Source organism: Anser cygnoides, chromosome 2, assembly GCF_040182565.1.
Source record: "Anser cygnoides isolate HZ-2024a breed goose chromosome 2, Taihu_goose_T2T_genome, whole genome shotgun sequence".
NCBI lineage: Eukaryota > Metazoa > Chordata > Aves > Anseriformes > Anatidae > Anser > Anser cygnoides.
Genome location: NC_089874.1, coordinates 124,003,205 through 124,027,829, shown reverse-complemented (window position 1 = coordinate 124,027,829; position 24,625 = coordinate 124,003,205). Strand labels below are relative to the sequence as shown.

The 24,625-nt window shown below is 38.3% G+C and overlaps 1 protein-coding gene across 4 annotated transcripts in view; it reads left to right on the top strand.

Annotated features, from left to right (window-relative positions):
* Window positions 1-23,805, top strand: part of TOX (thymocyte selection associated high mobility group box) — a 223,055-nt gene extending 199,250 nt beyond the window's left edge. For all 4 annotated transcript variants that reach the window (XM_066993017.1, XM_066993019.1, XM_066993016.1 and 1 more), the window contains 3 exons: window positions 9,684-10,070; window positions 19,141-19,292; window positions 21,479-23,805. In XM_066993017.1, the coding sequence (XP_066849118.1) occupies window positions 9,684-10,070; window positions 19,141-19,292; window positions 21,479-21,515 (576 nt within the window). In that variant the 3' untranslated portion in view covers window positions 21,516-23,805. The remainder of the gene's footprint in view (window positions 1-9,683; window positions 10,071-19,140; window positions 19,293-21,478) is intronic.
* The last annotated feature ends 820 nt before the right edge of the window (window positions 23,806-24,625 follow it).

The following is a 24,625-nucleotide window of genomic DNA, read 5'->3' as shown; positions in this document are numbered from 1 at the left end:
GATACAATCATAATTGAGAAGAATGGAAGTGTCACCAACAACTTCAGCAATAGTGCCTCTCTAATACATTCTGAAATGCTTTAGTGATGTCTTTATAAAACAGGACTACCACCCATTAAATAAGTTAAATGTAAAATTGTGTAAATATATCAGCTATGCGTTAATCCACACTTAATTAATCAGTGTATTTCCTATATTTTTCTGCTTTGTTTATAATGATTTAGATTAATGGGTCTATAGTTGAGCTTGTTCATGTGTGTAGAAATTGATATGTAAAGTAAAAATCACATTACAAAGCATTATATCTTCTGCTATGCAGATTGCCATATTGCTTATAATACTGACTAAGCCTTTGCATTGTAAACAAGTGTCTTTATATTTGCCCTTAGTTGCAACTTTTAGTACTATTCAGGTCCAGAAATGCAGTCTCTGGTATCTGGTAATTTGTACAGCATTACATAAAATGCTGTGAATTGCAATTTTACTTTTTCATAAAACAAGCACTTTTTCTAGCTTAACCAGCCTTTTTTTCTGGCTGACATTAGAGTTTTTGCTGCATCTTTTAAATATGTATATTTAATACATATATACGAATAAATGTTAAATATGTTTATATATTATACGTATGCATCTATGTATACTTATAAAACATGTATGCGTATTATATATTTAATATGCATAATACATATGTTAACTATAGCAGTACAAGTTTAACTGTTTAAATAATACAAAGAAGTTTCCTCTTTCTTGTTTTGTTCTCTCTGGCTAAATGAATCTTTAATTCTGTTCTGTACAGTGGCACAAATTCAAGTTTCAAGCAAACGCATTTTAGCAGCTATGGCTGAAACTAAAACCACTCACCTAGGAGAATATTATTCAAATTCCAAATGCTCAAGCACATTTCAAAAGTCTGACGTTGTGTCTAAGTCAAAGCCGTATCCTCACTTGCCTTTGCAACAGACACACTGGGCGTTTTTCAGTTTTGTGGACAGTGCAGATCCTTTGGACGTGTAATATTTGTCCTTGAAGTATATGGCACATGTAGTTTTCCTAGCCAATCACCATGCAATTACTTTCCATTAATTTATATATATATATATATATATACATAAAATGTTGTATCTATAGACTGGCATTGCCTTAATGTCATTAGCATAGCAATTTATAAGCAGAGATATTCCAGGCATCCAAAATGTCTGTGTTATGTGTATAGTATTGCTTAGAACAATCAATCTCTGCAACAACCTCCCCAGGGGTATGGTAGAATCCCCATTGCTGGAGGTTTTCAAGATGCAGCTGGACAGAGTGCTAGATAATCTCACCTAGACTCCCTCTTTCCATGAAAGACCTGATGATTTTAGGTTGGATGTTAGGAAGTACTTCTTTACCGAAAGGGTTATTAAGCATTGGAACGGGCTGCCCAGGGAGGTGGTGGAGTCACCATCCCTGGAGGTCTTTAAAAGACGTTTAGATGTAGAGCTTAGCGATATGGTTTAGTGGAGTACTTAGTGTTAGGTCGGAGGTTGGACTCGATGATCTTGAGGTCTCTTCCAACCTAGAAATCTGTGATACTGTGATACTGTGATCTTTTGAGGTCCCTTCCAACCTGACTGTTCTATGATTCTGTGATAATTGAACAGCCTAAGGAATCTATACAAGGCCTTTTCAGACTGCAGTGAACATGGAAAAGTTTTAGCTAGTTGCATAAAGAAAAATGGAGACCACATTTAATTAAAAAATAAAAAAAAATATTAAAAAATAAAAAGGCCAAAAACCCGAACCAGTAAACTCAATGGTGTTAGTTTCCTGTTTCATATGTGTATGTGGTGAGAACACTTGCCACAAAAGGCAAAAAATGTCAGCTCTCCCAGATCATGGCTCTCCCCACTCCTAAGTAAATGTGGATGTGCAGGTGTGCTCCCTCCACTATTTGTTTTCTGTGGCCCAATTAATCCCAAATGCTTTTCTGCATAGTGGCCAAGCTTCAAATGTAGGGGAACACCCTATCCTAGTTCACCCCATCTTTAAATAAGCAGCTGCTGGGATTTACCACATTTCTTTTGGAAATACGGTTGTGAATATCTCTTGACAGAACAGAGGGCTAACCTGTTGTGTCTGCTGGTTGGTGCTTTAATCAAATGGCTATTGTGTACAAGTAGAACAGCAACCCTTCTGCTGCTGGCAGAAAGGCACCTGGTTTCTACTTTTTGAGAAAACAGATTCCTGTATTATATCTAGCCCCAGTCCATGCAGATGTTCTGGAATTTCAGAAAACAGTTCAGGCTGTTTGCAGTGAAATCATCATAGAAAGAATAAATAAAAAATATGGCTGTGTATGATGCATGATTTTTTTTTCTGGTAGCTGTTAAAGTGCTACAAGGGAATTGGCAATGCTTCCTGTAAAACAACAACAGAAAACGCAGAATGATGACATGCACCTACAACTTTTACTTTTCTCCATTAAACATTAGAATCCCTAGATGGGAAAACTATAATGCAAGGCTTTTACAGCAGATACTCAATATTTCTGTGATACCTCAGTCTTTGTTTATGGAGTTAATACGATATACCAAAAATCTTCAAGTGATCATAAATAAAATCACGTATGTGCAAGTATATGATGTATCGGAATATCTGGTAAGTGAACATATTTATCAATAAATCAATTGCCTAATCTGATGATAGCACAAATCAAACCAACTTCTTGTCCAGAAAAGAAACCAACTATTTACTGCAGCTGAAAAAGGAGAGCAAAGGATGTGTAAGTTAATGCCATGAATTGTATTCGAGGGTAAATCATGTGAAACTTTACATTCAGCAGTCCAAAATCCTAGTGGTGCTCTCACATCACTTCAGCCAGAAATGTCAGAAATGTCTTGAGCTTGAGAGAAGCCATGTGTTGATTTGTAGCGGATTTGTGTTTGTTTTCAAGTGAGTTAATAAAACTAGATTTTACTATGAGCTGAGTGCTTCCATTTGGGGAATTAAAACACTTGTATCAAATTAAAGTTGCATATCCTTTATCACATGTATCCAGGTTACATTCATTAAACATCCATTTTTACTTACATACCCTGAATGAATCCGTGACAATCCCCTGCAGATGATGACAAAATGTATATTTAGATTTGAAGATGTTCTTCTGAGCCACCTTAGCTAATTATAGATGACAACCCATGGCTTACTCCTTTGTTCTGAAACATCAAGAATGTGTCAAAAGCTTCTGAACTCTCTAGAGTCCCCAATATTACTGCAATAGGTGACTGGAATTAGCAAAATATGAAACATCATTTTCTAAGAGCCTCTTGTGACTTAGGTAGGAAAGCAGCTGTATTATAAATATGTATATGAATTCTCTACCGGAGTGAACAGAGTTAAGTCAAAGGAATCTCTAAAGTAGTTAAAGAGCTAAGCAGGAAAGAAAAAACAGTGCTGGAGAGCAGTCATTCTCTCATAAACATCTTCACAGGGGTATTAATAAAATGAACGAGCCCATGCAGGCTAGAAGAAGAGATTCTTCTCAAGGAGAGTCCGGGGTTGGAGGTGACCTAAAATGTCAAAAACACTAAAAACAGACAGGATTGTGTGAACACAGAAAAGCTGAGAGAAGGAATAAACAACTCAAGATGTTCCTTCCACCAAAGAGACAGCAAAGACAACAGATGCAAAGTTAAGCTTAGGTAAGCTTTGTAGAAGCTGCATAAATATTCAGCCAGTTTCCTTCTATCTAACCCTCTAATGTCATGGTACTGAAGGTAACTCATTTAAAGCTGAGTCAGGCCTGCCAAAGACTGTTCACAGCCTACCTTGCTGGTACCAGCTGACATAATCACTGCTGTTACCTGGAAAGTAACCTTCATTCTGGTCATAAAGTCCAAAAACTGTTGAATTCCTCAGCATGGCTCAAGAATGGACGCCAATCACTAGAAGGGCACATGGCACTGTCATGAAAAGAGACAGTGTGTCAGCTGTGTCAGATGCTGACACATATTCATGTATTCATTTGAAATCTTAATCAAGTTAAACTCTTTTCCAAGCTTTGAAACACTCCTATAGTGCATTTTCATTGCCTATGTAGAGGTGATGCCAAACCCAGAGCACCTGTTTCTCATTTAAAATAAAATTCCTTTTTTCCTGTGTAAAAAAGTCTTCTGAGGCTATGTTTTCCCACAAGTAAAGCTATTTGCATTGTTAGAAAGTTTGTGTTGGCCATATTGGCCATAAAGCCTGTGTCAGCACGTAAAGGGAAGTAATCCTCTCCCTCTACTCAGCCCTGGTGAGGCCACACCTGGAGCATTGTGTCCAGTTCTGGGCTCCCCAGTACAAGAGGGACATAGGGATACTGGAGCGAGTCCAGAGGAGGGCTACAAAGATTATTAGAGGCCTCGAACACCTGTCATACAAGGACAGGCTGAGAGAACTGGCCTGTTTAGCCTAGAAAAGAGAAGACTGAGGGGAGACTTCATCAATGTATAAAAATATCTGAAGGAAGGGTGTCAAGAGGATGGAGACAGTTTCTTTTTAGTTGTGCCCAGTGACAGAATGAGAGGCACAGGAGGTTCCGGCTGAATATGAGAGGGCATTTCTTTACTGTGAGGGTGACAGAGCACTGGAACAGGTTGCCCAGAAATGTTGTGGAGTTTCCTTCTCTGGAGATATTCAAAGCCTGCCTGGATGCCATCCTGCACAGTGTGCTCTAGGTGATCCTGCTCGGCAGGGAGGTTGGACTAGGTGATCTTCAGAAGTCCCTTCCAACCTCAGCCATTCTGTGATTCTGTGAAATGGAGATCCAAATATTAATACTATGGTAACAGTATTGCGCTCTGATCTGAATTCCATTAAAGTTTATAGGAGAGTTTCCATTAAATTCAGTAGTCTAAGGATCAGGCCCTTAGAATACCACCTTCTGAAAACATATTCTCACTTTGCTTTCAATCACGTGGCTGTTTTTTCTTTTCCAACAGAAGTGCAATTAGAATAGCCAATGGTAGCCAGAAGGCAGCCACGAAAGAGAAAGATTATCAAAATCTATCTGTAGGGTTCAACAGCTCTTTGGTTACCTAGAGCTACAGATGATGGTTTAAAATGCAACTACAGACTTTCCAAAGTGGAAGTAAAATAATGTCCCAAAGGAAGCTTTGGAGTTTTCCAGGCATCACTAGGCTGTTGCTCTTTCACTGACACCTCTAGGCTGAACAGGATGCCTGTGTCAAAAATCACGTCTCGACTGTAGGGATAGATTGCAAGTTTTGGGGTAAGGTAAACCCCAGTGTCACTTTTCTCTAGGGAATTGAACTTTCCCATGTTTCCATATTCAGTCTACAATTAGAAGGACCATGGTAGTTCTCTAAGAAAGAATAGCTCTGGATGAACAATGTTTAAACCCTTAACCTAATTTAATTATTTAATTTGGCAGATATGCACAAGCAGTTTTAACACACAGTAGAAGAGTAGAAGGTAAAGTTTGCTTTGCTCTAGAATTGGAAGGAATTTGGTCAAAACTTGGGGTTAGTCAAAATTTGACTCTGCGCTTCTAAAACTTTTTGCAAAATATTCAGCACTCAACACTTTCTGTGGACAATATCATTTATCTGTGTCATTTCGTGTTTACTTGAAAGTATGATACAAGTAGAATTATTTTCTGGACAGAGGGTTACTCACAAGGCTTTCTATAAACTGTTTTTGCCAGTACTTTTAATCAATATAGGTATGTTCATTACTATGAGATATAGTTATGTTTATTTCGTTTCCTTCCTTTCCCTATTTCAGTTTTAATTTCATTCTCTTTCTGATGGGCCTTCAAAATGTTCTTCCCCCTTTTTCTTTGGTTTTCAGTAAAACAATAGATTCTTTTAGAAAAAAAAAAATAAAGAAGGTTTTGTGTAGTGCCTATAGGGCACTTCTACTGTTTCTGTAGTGTTCCATTGCCTTGGCCTACCTAACTTGCCTTCAGCTTCTTATTGTTTATATATATTTTTTTAATTTAGACAAGAGTATTAGATGATGATGTTAGAGGCAGTTCTGTAAGAAATCCTACTCCTAGCTTATTAAGAACTTGAAAGATTTAGAGTAAAGCTTTGAGCTGAACTCAAGAACAAGTAGAAGTCACTCAAAGAGCATAAAGAACTGTCAAGAAAAGCTAGTTTGTGGTCCTAGAATGTATTCACTAAGTATGCATACAATACCTCTTCTTACCGTTAACTAAATATAATATTCTGTCACCCTCTAGTGGTGGGTCTACAAAACCATAATTACGACAGTAGTGGTAAAAGATTTTTTCATTGCATGTCTGGTAGAAGACATTATCACATGCAGGAAATATTATGCTTCAATGTTTGATGGCCTGTGTGTATGGATTAGTAATTTTGGTCTCCACTACATATATCTGTAAATAAATATATCTTATAACTTCATGCCACATTTAGAGATTTAAATTGTCTGTTTTGTCTTTGGGCAGATTAATTAGCTAAAGTGGGCTTTTAAAAATGATTTCCCTACTCTTCTTCTTGCAAAAGGTAAAAGCAAATTGACTGAGTATTAGCCTGCAAAATTAGGGAACACGACTGCACATCTAGAGCTCATATTGACTTATCAAATCCCTTCTTTCTTAATTTCTAGTCTTACCCATAATAAAGGTGCTGTCCTAGTCTAAGACTGTCTGATACTGTGTTAGACAGGTGCAATGCCCATTCAAACCTGTGAAAGCAGTAATTGTGCCTAAAATAATAGTGTGGCTTATGTATCATATACACCTCTTGGTATATTCGACAGTAAAGCAATATAACAAAGCCAAAATATTTGACAGCACCTATTCCATTAGCTTCATCAGTACTTACAAAATCTGAGGTTTCTGACCTAGCCTTAGAAAAAGCTGAAAGTGCAGTATGCTGGAGAATAGCAAGTAATGGTTTCATTTATCAAGATTTCCAGTAACTGATAATATTGATGTGCTTTACACTGATATTGGACAATTTGGCTTCAGATCACATATGATTTAAAGCAGCCTAAGTAACAGCAAAATACTTGGTCTGAAACTGAAGTGTTGTACTTTTCATCCGATCAGGAGGTAGTGAAATATATGGAAAGCTAATTGACAGCTTGAGACAACTGCAACTGTCCCTTTGATCACTTTGCAAACATAAAGCAAATGTTATTCATCTCTGGCCTGAGACCATACAATTCCTCTTAATATAATTTGGTATTTCAACTATTATGTGTTACTAAGAATCTGATATCTCTGTAGCTTATCAGTATGGGCCATGCATTCACCACAGATGTGTGAACTCAGAATTATCCAGTAATTAAATTGGTTCATTGTGTCTTTGTTTAAGAGGTCTATAGCAACATCTTTGCAGTCACAAGTGTGCATGTACCGATGTGTCACAAGTGTGTAAGTGCATATCGGTGTGTCAGGAAGAGTGCCACAAAGGCTTCGTGGTACCGCTTCACCAGGAGGAATTGTTTAACTGATCTATCCTGAGGAACTTGTCCCTGCTCAGACCTGAGAAATTGTCCCTGCTCAGACCAGACCAAACCTTCCAGCTACATCATGGGAAGGCAAAGTGTTTTCAGGATGGGGTGATGCACTCAGTAAAGCTTCAAGTTTCTGCAGAAGGAGCACAGCACAGACCTCCTGTAATACATAAAGAACCCAGCATACTCAAGGGGAGTGTTCCAACCATGCCTCTGATTAGCTAACCTTCTTCCGAATCTCTGAAATTTTGGGAAACCTGCCAATCTTTGCTCCCACACATACAAGAGCATCCTACAAATATAACTGGGAAGAGAGGGGGAAAAATACTTCTCGTGTCATCATGAACATTAGTTCAATGTTTTAAATATAATACCCCAAAAAATGCCAGATTGTGTGCCCACTTTAAGGTTTTATGTTTTATTGTGTTGGGTTTTTTTGATGTCTGTAGCCTGCAAACATTCATAGAATGCATATTGCACATGTGTACACCCACATGTGAGCGGAGCCAGGCAGATCCATAGAGGCAGAGATTTGCATTTGTTTTATCATATTCATTTAATTTTCCTTAGATTACTAGAGAAAATAAGTGGTGTGGTTTTTTTCGCTAATGGAACTGCAGTCTTATGTAGGGAAAGTGAAGTTATCTTTTTCATCTTTATCATTGGCTATAATGAGCCAATTTCAGTAACATGCGTGTCAGCGGATTGTTGGTGATGGTACATCCTTCAGAAAGAATACAAATAGGCTTTCTTCAGCTGCACTGACCCTGGAGTGCTGAGAGTAACATGAAACTTACTCTGACTTATAAACTGAGCAAACATGACATGGAGGTCACTGAATAAGGGCATATATGCATCTTTCAGCCCTTGTTTTGACAAAGTGACTTCTTTTTTCAGAGGGACATTTCTGCCATTTTTTCCAGCATGTTTCACCTTTCACTGGCTATTAATCCCAGTATGCCTTGACTGCAAATTATAGTTACCACCTATAAACACATGGGAGTTATTTTTTTTCATTATTTATTTGAGCACGCAGAGTTAACACTCAGAAGATCTAAGAAAATTAGAGTATTGAAAACAATAAATTGAATGCAAAACAGATATAACAATTTATAAATATTAAAACTAAGAATATGATTAAAATTCATATCCATTTATGGAAAAATTTTATTACTAGCAGCTTTAAAAATCATGATAGATTATAACGTCTTTGAAAATCTGTGCATTTTCTATTATTCCATGCAGTATTCTTCAAACTTATGTAAGATAGTTTCCCTGTGTCTGATGCCGTCTAACATTTATATAGACATCAGTTTTAAAATGAATTTTCAGAACTTTATGAACTCAGTTTATAGAGGAAGTTTAGCTAAAAGTAAAATTATTCAGAATATGCTATTTTTTCTGCATGCGTGACTTATGAAACATACTTGATACAGGTCTGGTAGCTTCCCAGCACAGAATACTTCTCAATAAAAGCATCAGTGCTGCAACTAGAATAGTTATTCAGTGCAGTAAAACAACTGGATAGGGTTTAGCTTCTACACAATGTTAGGTAACTCTGATACAGCACTATTAGCTGTTGTCAACATGTATGGTAAAGGACACTGAAGCTCTTATTCCTGTTTTGCAGATAGGAAAATGAGGCATAGAGCAGGGAAATGACATGTCAAAGATCACTGTAGACTTTTGCCAGAACTTACCCTCCTTAATCTGTTTTCAACTATGCCATCAAATTTGAGGACAATAGTAATGAATGCTTGTGAGAATGAATGTGACAGGCTTGGTTTTCTTTGTTGTGTAGGTTATTAGGTCAGTGATGCCAGTTTAAGTTTTAAAAAAGCAAAATGTCAGGTTAGACCAGAAAGCAGAGGGGCTAACCTCTCTTTTTATGATGATGAAAGAACATGTGTAAGGTAATAGGCATTAATTGTTTTTCTAGTGTAATAACCAAACTCCATGGCAAGGATATTTTGATGGTGCAGATATGTGTTTTCCCATGGTGAGATTCTTTAAAAAAATAATGTTCTCCATTATTGCATTTTACCTTTACAGCACATTGATGTTTGCAGCTACACTTTCCTTCAAACTGCTCTAAAGAATATTGAGGGGAGAGAAATGTGCAAGATCTGTCTATGCAGCATAGTCTGTAGGTAAGAGAAACAGCATTTTGTTGCTTCTAAGTATTGTCTATTTTTCATTTTTCCCAACAGAGCTACAGTGAACCTGTTGATGTTAAAGCCTCCCCGCAACCTCAGATGATGAATTCAAAGCAGTCAGTGTTTCACGGGCCAGCCCAGGCTCACTCTGCTCTGTACCTCGGTTCCCACTACCACCAACAACCAGGAATGAATCCTCACATCACTGCCATGCATGCCAACATCCCCAGGAATATAGCACCCAAGACCAACAACCAAATGCCAGTGACTGTTTCCATAGCAAACATGGCTGTGTCGCCACCCCCGCCACTTCAGATCAGCCCTCCTCTGCACCAGCATCTCAACATGCAGCAACACCAGCCGATTTCAATGCAGCAGTCCATTGGAAACCAGCTACCGATGCAAGTCCAGTCTGCTTTACATTCACCTACAATGCAGCAAGTAAGCTCGAGTTTTTCAGTTGTCTGGGGAACTGGGATTTTTAAGCAAGGGAAATTCATCCAGAAGTTGGCATATTGAGAGAGATGTAAAGCCATGGATTAGCTTTAATTTTACAGAGTTCCAAGTGGTAATGTAGTCTGAGGGCTTAGTCTTTCAAAGGTGAGAACAAATGAATGAGTTTACCTAGATGATGGGGAACTTCAGTTGAACTGCTTATGCTAGCAATGGCACTCATCACGTTCTTGTGAGCCCCATCCCTGTCTCCCTCACCAAATTCAGGAGGTACCCTTTAAATAGAAGTGTGGATCCATCTGCAAATCTCAAAGTACCTTGAAATATAAGTGCAATGCTAAGGCTTCTGGAAAATATATTTTGCAAACAAGGGGCAAGCATGTCTAGTAAAAGATGTGACTGTAGCATGCACTAGTATCTTTTGTTGACTGTGACTTGTAACAGGCGGAATATGAAGCAACACAGGTTGTGTTATACATGTTAAATTAACAATAGGTCAGGTTAACTCTGCTGATTTCATGAGAGAAAATTTTCTTTTGTGTTGGGTGAGATCTGACTATCAATAATAAGATCTTGCTTTACAAAGAGGCATTTCAATGAAATATTCTTTAGTGGAGTTGTGAGAATTGTACAAAATTTGTACACACAAAACTTGTCAGTTCTGGCTGATAACACAGAGCCATGGATTTGCTGCTTTTGAATGTCTCTATAAATTCACCTTTGCTAATAAGGTGCTTTTATTTGCTTTTATAACCAAAGACATTTAACGTAAAGATTGGATGTTAGAGCCTCTAGCTGGGAGAGCTGATTTAACAGAGAGAGGAATTTTCCATAGCAGGACCAAAAAAAAAAAAAGTAAAAACAATTTGGTAAAATTATTTGTTCAGAAGGTAAATCTGAAGGTGCTGAGGATGATCTGGGTGTTTTCAGAGATCTTCATCCTAGTCTCAAGAATGGTTTTGAGTAATCAGGCAGGTAGACAAATTTATAAAGGGTTTACAACTTTTGCCAAGGACAGTTTATTTTTCATGATCAGAGTAAATAGACTCAATAGACTCGTAACCACATAAATATAGAGTCTTTTACTGTCATGTATTGCTGAAGGTTTTCCTATTAGTTATAAAGCCAATATCCTGGTGTGAGTGTCCTGCCAGAACCCATGTGAAAGCCTCAGAGTTAACCCCAAACTTGGGCAGCTAGAAGTAGCTAGGGAGAAGTCCTAGACAAATAAGCTAGGAGTGTCTGTCTGGTGATCATAAACCTGATGCAGTCCTGATGGAACTGAAGGCTCTGAGCAGTGAGAGACAAAGCAATGGAAAAAGACCCAGTGCAATAGCCTGGTTGGTGACCTAGTATGAAGGACGACATCTGTGACAGCAGCCTGTTGAGACTGCATGGTTACATGTGAGCAAGTTTTAATTGTGAAATGATTCAGTCTTCCAACAAATTAGAATCAAACATTTTATGCCAAGCTCAGATACACATTACTTGTCCAATGCAGAGCAGCAGAAGATCAAACCCGTTATGTCTTTTCCAGAATCATCGATAGTCATAATTTACAGAACAGAATTGAAAATCTGGCTTTAATTATTGAATGAATAGTACTGTAATGGCTAGCAAAAGATGGAATGCAGATGTTAGATACTTTTAAGGATTTCGTGTCTCTCTGACTATGTACATGTACAACATTCGTCACCATTTTTGTATGAATCTAAACATTTAGGAGTTATATTAAATCATTATATCAAACATTATGTACCCCCACACACACACAAAAGGTTAGATAATGTGAATCTTCTGATGTTTTACTTTACCAAGTTGCATGCTTGTAACATAAGGTGTGTGTCTTAATGGCTTGAGAGTAATTTCACTTATCAGTGGGATGTGTTGTATGCAGCCTAGTTATTTCTAGTTTAAGAGAAAACACAGGGAACTAAGTTGTAGAAAACAGGCTTCTAGAAGTCAGTTTGCAGACCAGTACCATGCTGCATATTTTGCTTTACTGTACCATGCTACATATATTGCTTTACTAAGTACAAGTACAGTAAAGTAAGAAATATTGTACCTTTGTGTTGCAGCCTCCCCACTGTTAAATTCCTTAGTGGTTAGCTTAAATACTTCTACTGAATTGCTTAGTCAGAAAGGCTGATGTTTATAATGAAGCATCCGAAGTGAGATATTTCTGAGCTTCGCCCAAGGTGACAGGTGCTTATTACCTGCTGAAATGTTACACTGCCAATCTTAACTACATTTCTCTTAAGCACCTTGAAACATCTGCAAGCCGGTTTGGATGTCTTATGACCCCACTTTTTTTGAAAGCAATACAGTTTTTGAGCTCTGGAAAATCTATGTAATTTCACTACGGAATATTTGTAATATGTATTTCATGTTCTCATATGTTGGTTTTTTTTTTGTTTTGTTTTGATTTTTAACATACAATAGTTTGCACAATTTTTAAATTGATTTCCTTTAAAGAATGATGCTGGCAAAGACAAAAATTATGTTAGTCTGTAAAGCAGCAGGTGTACAACCCCCATCACAGTTTGCCTCATGCTGCAACAGTGGTACCCTATCTAGTTTCTTAGGTATGACTCTTTCTAGTCAAGAAATGGTAAAAAACACAGTCCCCAGTATTTTGTACGGCATTAGAGCACTAAATACAAGAAACTAAGTTGAAAGTGAAGGCCTCATATGCCAAGGAACTTTGATCTCCACTCTGCTTGAAACTGAGCAAACGTTGTGCTGATCACAGAGCATGTAAAGGAGGCCAAGACATAGTGGAAAAGGCAGATGAGCCCTCCAAACAAGCCACGGTACGATGATGGCAGCACAGAGTCAGCATCAATGATGGCAGAGGAGAGGCGTACACTGCCCTGTATGGCCAGCCCACAGCAAGGAGTGAGGGAAGACTCTCAGCATGAGGCTCGGTCCCCAGCAGCACAGTGTAGGCCACTCTGCTACGCAAAAAGACAACAAAGGAGAATGGGAGGATATGTAGTCTGATAAAGAAGTAACAGTTGCATGTAATTCAACATTTTTTTCAGTTCATCTTCCCTCAGCTGCTTGATTTCCTCCACACTAAAGGTGTGGTTGCCCTAAGACTTTTCCAAAGACTCCAGTAATCATCCAATGTATGTAAGCAGCAAGAACAGAAACTAATTAACATCCCACTCCCTGCAACATTACTTGTGACAGGAGACATTTTCCTTTACAGACACCTCACCACTGCTTATGCCAAACAGACTAACACACTTGACGAAGCAGCAAGGTAAATTTTCTCATGTCACACTGTAGTGTGAAGCTTAATAGACAAGAGAGGGATGAGACTATCAACAGCTTCCTAGCAGCCTTCTACTGGAGCTGCTTGCAGGCTCATCTGGTGGGACAGCACCAGTGCAGACCACAGCTGGGCTGTAGATACATTAGAAGGAGCAACCACAGTTCCTACCAATAGCAAATTCCTATTTTTTTTTTCTCTCTCTCTTTTTGTTTTGTTTTGTTTTCCAAATATCCATCTCCGAAACAGTTTGTGGCTTACTGGTGTGCCACTCAATAGTAGCACACTCTCAGAAACCTTGCTGTCTACAGATCCCTGCTTTCACACTGTGGCTGTGGGAGATTTGATTACTTGTTTTCTCAAGGAGAGGGAGGATGGTTCTTATCAAAGACCTGCTTGTAGCATGTCTGAAGGACTGCCAGCTCCAGCAAAAATCACGTACAGATCCAGAATGCAGTCCTGGCAGGCAGAGAAACAGTTCTTCAAAATCACAGTGCATGAAATCCACAAACTCTTCTCCTGTGTATAACTTTGGGGAGGGACTGATAAGAAGTGCTGACCTGGGGAGTGAGTCCTGCCCACACTGCTGCAAGGACAATGAGTTGATCTTCATCAGCTCTGCAGGGAACAGCACGTACTCCTCCACTTCCAACAGCCCTTGCCTGCATGTGTGCAGCTGCCAAACTAGGAGAGACTGCCAACTGGAGAAGGACGGTTTCCTCAAGGATTCCACAAAAACTGCAGAACATCAAGAAGATCAGAAGTTTTGGTAGCCAAAAATCCTCAGTGACTGCACAGTTTCTGTTATTTTAAAATCAATTAATTCTATGGATTATGCAGCTGATGCAATACATCCAAATTTTTCTAAACTACACATGACAATGTTAAATTTATGTATTAGTTCATTGTTCATATGCCTGGCATTATTAAATCTTTTTTGATTTCCTTTAAACAATCTTCCAGAGTTTATCTAAATAATTTTTCTGTAGTTTCCAAAAAATAGACTATTTTTTTCTCTATTCTTTCTCTATTCTGTTTTCAAAACAGCTAATGAAAAAATTAAACTACATGGGCACTATTGCAGACTTTTGGGGTGCTCATTTAAACCTCAGTGTTGGGGTGCTCAGTGTTAAACCTTTATACTGTAAAAATGACCTTTTAGACCTATTCTCATAGTTAGATTTAAATTAGATCCTGCTTTTGATGATATTTAACTTCTAATTCTAAATTATACTATATTTTTCTTAAATATTGTTAGCAGGAGTTGTGTTAAAGTTTTTCTTTCCTGAAGTCCAAATCCCCTGTGCAACAGTTTTTCTTTCATCCACTTTTGACAGACCAAAAGAATCATCGTACATTGGAAGAGTGGGACTTTTTTACATTAAATGCTCGTATGAGCATCTTAGAAGTTTATTTTTTTAACTGATACTGCGTTGCTTCTCTTCGGTCTGTTTCTTAGGTTTGACATGATGTTTAATTTTTACTTAGTTGGGATTAGGTGATCTGACTCTTCAGCATTGTTATTCAAATCACCAATTTCTCTTGAAGTTCAGGGTAAAACAGCATTTGAAGCTGCAACCTCTTTTCTTTTTGAAAAGTTGTTCTTTTCACACAGACATACACAATTCTTTCTGAGCATACCCCATTCTCCTGCCTGTTGCACTGTGCTGTTCTGTGTGGAGAGGGATGAGACCAAGGATTCACTCCCTCCCAAATATTCCCAGTCCTTCTTAAGGAACCCTTTTTAGTAGCCCTATTGGAAGCATCTCCTTCCTTACTTAAAATCCTTCACCCAAGCAACGTGGCATGGTGGGCCCCATCACAATTTCTGTCCCACTTTGGTTCATAGATAGAGCAAGCAAAACTGTTTACTTAACGTCTAGTAACCATGGCTGCAAGTGTATGCATAACAAAAAGGCAGAAGATTAATGTATGTCACATTTTATTTTTTTATTTTTAAAAATAATAACTTATTTCAGCCTACTTTTGCGTGTTTCTTTTCCTTTAGAAAATAAATGTATACAGCAAGATGATTGCATAGCCTGCCAAAAATAATAGCCTCATTTTTTCTGGTATATATTATATACAGTAAACTCAGGAACCTGCTGTATTTGTCCAGATTTCTTCCTCTTTTTTGTTATGCTTTGTCTTCGAATGAGGTCAAGAGAAAAAAAAAATCATTAATATCTGTCAACTTCCTTTATAACCTTAAGGAAAAATCTTTGTATGATATCACACAGACAGATTTTCAATTTCCTTGTGTAATAAACAGATGCTTTAGGATTTGGATGTAATTTAAAGGTTTAAAATATCACATTGAGATTGATGAATAAATCAGTTGTGAAGACAAAAACATTGATGCCTGTTGAAAATACCTCTCCAGACAGGCAGGAAATGAAATTAGTTCCCAGTAAAGTGTGGAGATGAGGATCACTGTTTAGTTCTGCTGCAGGCTTTTTAGGACTTGCTACAGTGGCACAGCAAAACTGCTAGGGCTACAGAAATCTAATTAAAGAGCAAATGTCCCTCCTGACATCGAATTAATCTTTATCAAGTTCCCTATTTTTATTTCAATCTGGAACAAGAAAATGAAATTTAAAATTCTAGGCATGTTGCAAAACAGTTGGTGATTTTCTCTTGAGCATTACAATGCAAAAACATTCACCATTGTTTAATTAGACCTCGAAGCACTCATTTTCTGAGCACTTTTTATTTCATCATTGTTTGTTAAGGGCTTACATAAATAATACACAAATATTTACTACAAGCCTGGTACAAGGCTGTCTCCCTCTGTTGTACAAATCTATATTTCCAGAGCTTTTTTTCTGCGGATGAAAAAGCTGAAGTAATGATTGTGTACATTTTACACATGATCATAGATTATTGGTCCTTCATATTGCGTTCAGGTTTCTTAAATTACTTTGCCTTAAGAAGCACACTCTCCAACACCTGCCTCATTATTTCTGTTGCTGGTAGCCCTCTGCCAGGCTCAGTGCAGGATGGTGCTGGGTGCTGCCTCTCAGCAGCATTAAAACCATGGCTGCAGAGAGCCCAGAGTGGGCCCAGGTGTCAACGTGCCTGTGTGGTCCATGGGGTTGGTGTGTGCTGGTCCCAAACTGGAGGTGGCTCAGATACCTTTGTACTGCTTTAAAATGTATTCCATGAGCACATCTTGAAGAACAAGCCCAATCCCAGGCAATCATAAACTAAAATGGATGCAAGATAAGAATGGTGTTACTCCTTGTTTTGTAGATAGGAGAATAAAGCTCATGTTTGTGGCCCTAACCTTAGCACAAGAGGTATCAATCCAGTCCAAGAGCATTCTTTGCTGGAGGACAGCCAAAGAGAGTTGGCTCTGGTTACACAGACAACCCAAGAAAGGACAAGAATAAGATAAGTCCCCACCCGGTACCAGGCTGGCATTTTTACCAGGGGACCATCCTCCCACATCTAAGCTATTTCTTTATCCAGAAATGCTATTGCACTCATGTTCCTGCCTTCGCACTTGGAAAACAGTTTATTCTTGCTGAAAGAGTATGTGAGCTTCTGTACCTGGTCACTTGCATCCTTCTCTACAGCACTGCTCAGGTAGTAGCCACATTTAGTGTTTTTCTTGCATAGATGGTTGGTTTTCCTGAAGAATGATAAAAGATCGCACAGGGGCTCTGCTACCAAAGGTAAACTCAAATGCCTGCGGGCAGAATGTGTTTCTGTGGCTAGTTTCCTCTTGCAGCTAAATTTAAAAGGGCTTATGGGTAATGTTTTGTATAAAAATTATGACAGGGATATACAAACCCAATTTTTCTGCCTTGTAATTACACAAAACTTCAATTAAAGTCATTGTGAAGTCTGCTCAATTACAGTTTCCTTTGGCTTCATTGCAGGCATGGGTTTTGCATCCCGATGTGCAGGTTTGCAGCCTAGTGAAAAGGCTGTGCACAGAGCGTGGTGGTAACAGTCATGATGACTGCATTTTATTTTATCTTATTAGCAGGGCAGCATATAAGCTACATTACAACTAGATGCTAGATTCAGCTCATGAACTTGCTCACTGCTAATGATCTATTTCTTGGCATCATCAGGGATAAAGTGAGGCTTCCAAGAGCATTTAAGGCACTGAGGTGTGACTCCCTTCTCCATATGGAAGAGACTATAGAAGAAAGTTGTGTTCATATTTGAACATGCTTCCAGGGGAAGTGAACAGGCTCCCCAGGGAAGTGGTCACTGCACTGAGCTCGTTGAAGTTCAAGAAATGTTTGGACAACACTCTCAGACACATGGTCTAATTTTTGGGTGATTCCATGTGGAGCCAGGAGTTGGACCCAATGATCCTTGTGGGTCCCTTCCAACTTGGGATATTCTATGATTCTATGATTCATTTATGGCCTAAGCTAAAATCTGTGGTCAGGATGGGCAGAGCAAGAAGAATACAACATGAAGGAAGGATGTGAAGAAGGAAGTGACATTTAATATTTGAAGGAAGCGACATTTTATATTTGAAGGAAGCTCTTTTTGGAGATGTGAGGGTGGCAGGTGGAAACTGAGAGTCCTCATTTATCTTGTTTAAAGGTAGCGTGGCTGAGTTGTTAAATCTGCAGCTGAAGACAGCTCTACCCAAAATTCCCATCTTCACGATGACAGTGTCTATGAAGTAATCACACATAAGCCACTAACTTTTCAAATTTAAAGCTATGAGCTTTAAGCCTATCTATTCTATATGTGGACTTTGACCAGAAGTGGATCTTCAAACTAGGTATTTTGCATCAAGTTCCGTGTGTGATTTAAAAACTACAGATCCTATTAACTTGGCTGGGAATTGTATGCTTTTTATTATTATTATTAATTTTTTTTCCAGCAGATATCAGTTGCTTTTGTACAGCATTCACATACTTTTACCCAATGTAGTTCTTCTAACTTTACAGGAACATGATGTACATTTATATAGGCTGAGCCAGGTACGCTATGGCAGTGCATACTAACCTTGAAATTTCTCCTGGTTTTGAAATACAGTATTTTAACTGATATATCCTAATATATCAAAAGACCTAAAAATTATTACGATTTCTGATATGACAGATATTTTAGGGAGCAGGTCAGATGTCCCTTTGTAACTTCCACATTTTTTCTTGTCCTCTTGGTTTCAAAAAGTAAGTTATTCTGTGCTACTTTCACTACATTAGTCCAACAACTGTTAAAAAGCTTTGGTTGAATTTCTGTTTAGTTGAGAGAGAAGTACAAATAAAAGAAGCAGCAGATGGTCTCTTTGTGACTGAATGAAGAAAGAGGGTTTTGAGAACAATATGTGAATAGGTGTAGTCTAATAAAACAGTCAGCCACCTGCTGCCTACATCCTTCAAAAAGATTCTGTTGCATATTCTAGGAATTAACGACTAGTTTGTGTCCTTACGTCCAATCTAAATGGAACCTCTAAGGAGCAAGCAGACCTTTGTGCCCCAGTGTTGATTAAGTTGTTCTCTTGGTTTTGAGTTTTGAGTTGTTTTCCCTTTTAGTTCTATCCTGTGATTGTGTAATAGCTAACACCAATTTGGTGCTATTTTATTTCTCAAACCAAAGATTTTAAAATGTAGAAAGAATGTACACTTTTTCTCCTTTTTTAAGCATGAGAACTTGAAGTATACCTAGAAAAAAAAAGGGGGGGGGGGGGGAGGGGGGGAAGGCTTCTACTGTTTTGTAGTACACACCTTCTTTTTATTTTTATTTTATGTACAGAACCTGTTGCTTAGTTTCCATGCATCGTAATGCACTTGCTCTCTCTTCTAGGGATTTACTCTTCAGCCTGATTATCAGAATATCATCAATCCAACATCAACAGCTGCACAAGTTGTTACCCAAGCAATGGAGTATGTTCGTTCAGGGTGCAGAAATCCTCCAGCACAGACTGTGGACTGGAATAATGACTACTGCAGTAATGGGTAAGCAGCCAGTGAATGCCACCTTGTGTTGAGCAACATTCATGACACAAGTATCTAACTGAAAACATCTTTGTTGCCTGTTTCCCTACACTATTTCAGAAGTGCACCTGTGATGACGCTGTATTTGTCGAGTAGTTAGACTACTGTGGGATAATAAGTTTTAAATACATACATTTATCGAAAATTTTTGTCGCCTTAATGCACCACGTATTTTTTGGACTATGAGAGCTTCCATTCATTAGAAAAACAGAACTGAAATCTTAGGGAAAAGGTGTAGGAAAGAACTAGTAAGATCACTGCCTCCCTACTTAAGAGGCAAATGGCATGAACTGTTTTCTCCAAATATTCCATTGATGAGGAGAGCTTGCTGCCAGTGAAAACATCTGGTTTGGGTCATGGGAACCAATGTCAGTGAGACCCAGAGGTAATGCATGGGATACAAGTTACATGGAAGGGAATGATGTGAAGATTACATGACTGTTACCAGAAACAAAACACCATATGTGTAGGAGTTCTGTGCCCCTGCCAGACGGTTAGTAGCTCCTTCAAAGCCCCAACTCCTCAGCAGCCTTGTTTTTGTGGAGTCATAGTGCTATATCAGGAGCTTCCTGGAAACTTTTTAGGCCCTGAGCAGAAGATCTCTTCTGAGCTTTAGATAATAGATGTGCCTTGTGAACACGTCCACCAGCCTGACCTCCTCTTGACCTTGGCACGAATACCAAAGACACAGGCAGATAAAAGCTCTTGGTTACTGCCAAAGTAATTGAACCCAAAGCAGAACTAAAGACCAGTTTCAACCATTGCATTACTCAAACTCAGAGTTGCACTTGTGTTACTGTTTTAAAGTATTTCTGCAACATCAACTAAACTGAAAAAAAAAAAATCTTTTTCTGGTTACCTGTTCAGAAAAACATCCAGACCAAAACTTACTGACACTGAGGCATACTTTAACTAGTCTGCACAATGGCCTCGCTCTTCTCCCATAACTAGTGCTTTTGCCCTGAGACTTGCCCACATGTTCAGCAGAACGGTCTCACTTGTGTGCTGTACCACCCAAATGCATTGATCGGTGCTGCAGACCTTTGCAGGAGTCCTACCAACAGGCCATAACCACCTCTGGGTTTGATTTCTGGTCTCCTCAAAAAAACAACGTGAGATCATTGCCAGCAGTGTCCTCTAGGTGCCCAGTGAGCGTAACTCCCATCGGCAAAACCTTTCTCTGAGCAGGCTCTGTATGCGTGCTGTGTAGATGTGTGTCTGTGAATCTGTGTGCAAGGACTTAGCATGTCTTTGCTATGCCAGTGCAATTTATGCTCTGTGCTAATCCTGGACTCCAAACCAAGTAAGCTGTAGAGCTGTGGAAGAACAGAACTGGTGCCTGGGTTTTGGCAAGGAAACAGGAGTTGAAGAGCAAAGCCTCTCCCCCAGAAAATCTCTGCACTGTGAACCAAGCCCTGTCAGTGATACTTCTACTTTAAATGATATACTTTTTTCTGACTTGTACAGAGTGTTCCAGGTTATAAACTGGTAAATGATTCCTTTTTGCTCTGAGTTGGTATGTTTCATCCAAAGACGAACCCTGGCAAGAACAGACTGTAAAAGTGTGCTGGATGGTGCATTGGTGGAAGATCTCCCACAGAGCCTGCAAAAGTTAGTTGAGTTGGGCTCTGTTAGAACCATCTGGTGCTCCTTTGCTCACGCTTACCTGAAACTGCCAACACGGCGCATTTTGGCTATGCCTGGACTAATAAATAAAAGAGGCCAGAGAGAGCTGGCTGGCGCCTATGCTCATGGAACTAACCTCTCCTGCCTTCTACAGAAAGGGTGCTTATGCGGTAAGGTCCCTAGAGCTGTGCTAAACTCTCGTGTGACAAAACTATGCAGCTTGTGAGTGAGGGACCATCAATACTACCAACCCACTAGCACAGGTGATCCCAAAACAGTGCTTAAACCCATGTCCCCTCCTATTTAGTTTAGACCCAGATGTGGCCTCTGGGTTTCTATATGCCACTATGGCAGTAGGGTTTTTCTTATTTTTGGTATTATTACCTTGGTAATACAGCTGTACTTCTGTGATATGCTTGGAATTAATGACACAGTAGGGTTCTGGGGTTTATAGAGGAAAGAAAAGGACTACAAATTTGACAAATTTAAAAATCACATTTGTTCTTTTTTCCTTTGAACAGGGGCATGCAGAGGGACAAAGCACTCTACCTTACCTGAAAATCTGAAACACCTCTCCTTTCCACTGAGGAATGCAGGGAAGTCTTTTCATCATGGATTGCTTTATGCAGTCAAGGCAGTTCTGCATTTTATTAGAAAATACAAGTTGCTAAGCACTTAGGACTATTTGAGCTTGTGGGTCACCCACTCTGGAAAAAATAGTCTTGCTTCTTTTTTTCTTTTTCTTTCTTTTTTTTTTCTTTTTTTCCCTCCCCGCATTTTTGTTTCTTTCTTTCTTTCCCCTTTCCACCCCCACCCTGAGATCCTTTAACGGACATTGCTTTTCTTCTTCCCTGAAGGAAACTTGGACCATTCAGATTTTATGTTGTTTTTTGCTGTGAAGTGCTGCGATAGTAACTGCCTTAGCAACTGTAGATGTCTCGGATAAAAGTCCTGGATTTTCCATTGGTTTTTCATAATGGGTGTTTATATGAAACTACTAAAGACTTTTTAAATGGCTTGATGTAGCAGTCATAGCAAGTTTGTAAATAGCATCTATGTTACACTCTCCTAGAGTATAAAATGTGAATGTTTTTGTAGCTAATTGTAATTGAAACTGGCTCATTCCAGTTTATTGATTTCAAAAAAAGGGTTAAATTGGCAAACATTCATATTTTTACTTCATTTTTAAACAACTGACTAATAGTTCTATATTTTCAAAGTATTTGGAGAAAAAAGTAAAATATTCCCAAGAGATATTAATTAAAAATATTGGCTTCGTCTCGTGAAATAAACACAAAAACTAGGGGAAAAAACAGTGTTGATAAAGAGCAAACACATTTATTTTGTACTGCCTAAAAATGCTTCTTTTTTTTAAAAAGAAAAAAAATCACTTTATGTGTACTGGTTAGTAAATGTCATTTAAGTCCTTTTATGTATAAAACTGCCAAATGCTTACCTGTTATTTTATTAGATGCAGAAACAGATTGGAGACAGCTAAATTATAACCTTTGCATATGGCTATGTATTATTGTTTCTTCATACTGTGTCTGTATTTAATCTTTTTTTATGGAACCTGTTGCGCCTATTTATGAAATAATAAATATAGGTGTTTGTAAGTAAATTTGTTAGCATTTTAAAGAGGTTTCTTTGACGCTTTAACTTTTGCTGGCACAAATTGTTCACAACTGATGTGAATACTTTATTTAGTTTTTACAGTGACATATATAACACCAAACCTGCTTTTCTGGCAGAAAATGAAGGTAACCAATACTTATTTCTGTATTTCTTTGGTTGCTAAGGGGAAAAAAAAAAAAAAAGTACTTTTAAGTAATTCCCTTTTTAAAGTATTGTAGTAAGAAGTTGCCCAAAACCAAGAGTTGAACCAACAAAAGTAACTAAATAAAACTACACAATGACGCTTCTTGAAAATTCATCAGTTTTTGTTGATTAGTCAAATGGAATAGAAATATTACCAACAGAAATATTACCAAATATGCTTCAAACATTTTATTATACATTCAAAAGTTCCTACAGAGTCTTAGGGAGTGTATCACAAATACATACTAAAGTGAAAGGTAAGTTCAATAGCCATAAGGAAAGGGATTTAAAAAGTCAAAAAAAAGAAAAAAGAAAAAAAAAAAGGCATTTTGTCAATGTTTTTCTTCAGGGATAGATCTGAAAATGTTTTTCTGGAGGATTTCATCCCAGACGCCTGTCAAAGTAATAGAGAGTACCACTGATTCATATTGTCTGTGTGAAATAGAGAAAGCAGCTCAGAATAAATACAACTTATGCAATGCCATTGATTTTTATAGAAAACAAAACAGAAACAAAGGTATGCTTGCTTTGGAATGATTTCAGGCAATGTACAGTTGAAATCACTTGGCATGTAATAACTAATAAATAATGCAGATCAGATGTGATTACTCAGATGACTGTAGCTGAGAGCTCTAATTTTTCTGTCTTGAAACTGTATGAGAACTCGTGATTAAATTCACAGTTTATTGTTTGTCTGTTTAGTACTTTAGAAATATACCAGCACTACTAATTACCCAATGTCTTCTATTTATTATATTACAGTAAACTACATTTTCCACTCATATTAATTCCAAAGTGAGAAGATAATTATTGGGATGAGAAAAATCAGCTTTGATTTTGACAGGCAGTTTTCTTTTTTCTTTTACAGAAAAGAACTGTGTTATCTCCATTTCTTTTAGAGCAGGTGTGCAGTCACATAACGTTGTTAATTTCGATATCCAAGCAGAGTTCAAAATACAAGAAAACTTTAATGTAAATAAAAGAAAAAATACATCATGAATAAAATACTTATTCTGTACGAATCTCTTGCTAGTTGATGTCTCTTGTTCTGTAAGAACGGAAACCTGCCGTGTGTTTACCGCACAGCGCCTTTACCAGTCCTGGGATTTGAGTGCGGTTCTGCGCCTGGGCTGTGTTCGTGTGATCCAGCTGTGCTGGAAGAGCAGCACCTTTGCTTTGGGTAATACTGAAGCCACTTCGTTCCAAAGGAGAGGTCCAACTCTGATACATAAATGTCAGTTCTTCATGTCCAACCTTAGGAAAAAGCAATGGTTGCTGGCCCAAGGGCAATCTGCTCTTTGTCTTCAGCTGCATATCAACAGGTACAAATTGTTGATAAGTGGAGCCCAAAAAGTTGAGGTTCTTCTGCAAGCAGGCGAAACTCCACTGGAGCTGATGAAGATAGGCACCATCCTTTGCTATAGCACTTTGGCTTAGGCACCACAGTAATACATATACCCAAGCTACTGGTTGTAAGTCACCATCTGTCATAAAGATGATAATGAGACAGCACACAGGAACAAAACAACCTACACACTGAAGCAACATAGTAACAGCAAAAAATACAATAAAGACATCCGTCAAAATGATAGAAACCAAGAGAAATGTCTTCCATTAATTGAAACTATTTTTGTTTGTTCGTTTGTTGTTTTTGTTTGTTTGTTTGTTTGTTTTCCTGAAGATTTTTAAAAACTGGTAGGTGAAATGCAAGGTTAGGAACATAAGCACTCCAGTGGATTTAAATTCTGTCTGCTTGCACCAAGGTAAGCAGAAGTTTTGAAAAGGAAAAGAGCTCTTTGAGTTTGCTGCTGATCTCGGAGTGCTCTGTTCTGGTGATGTGAGTCCTGGTC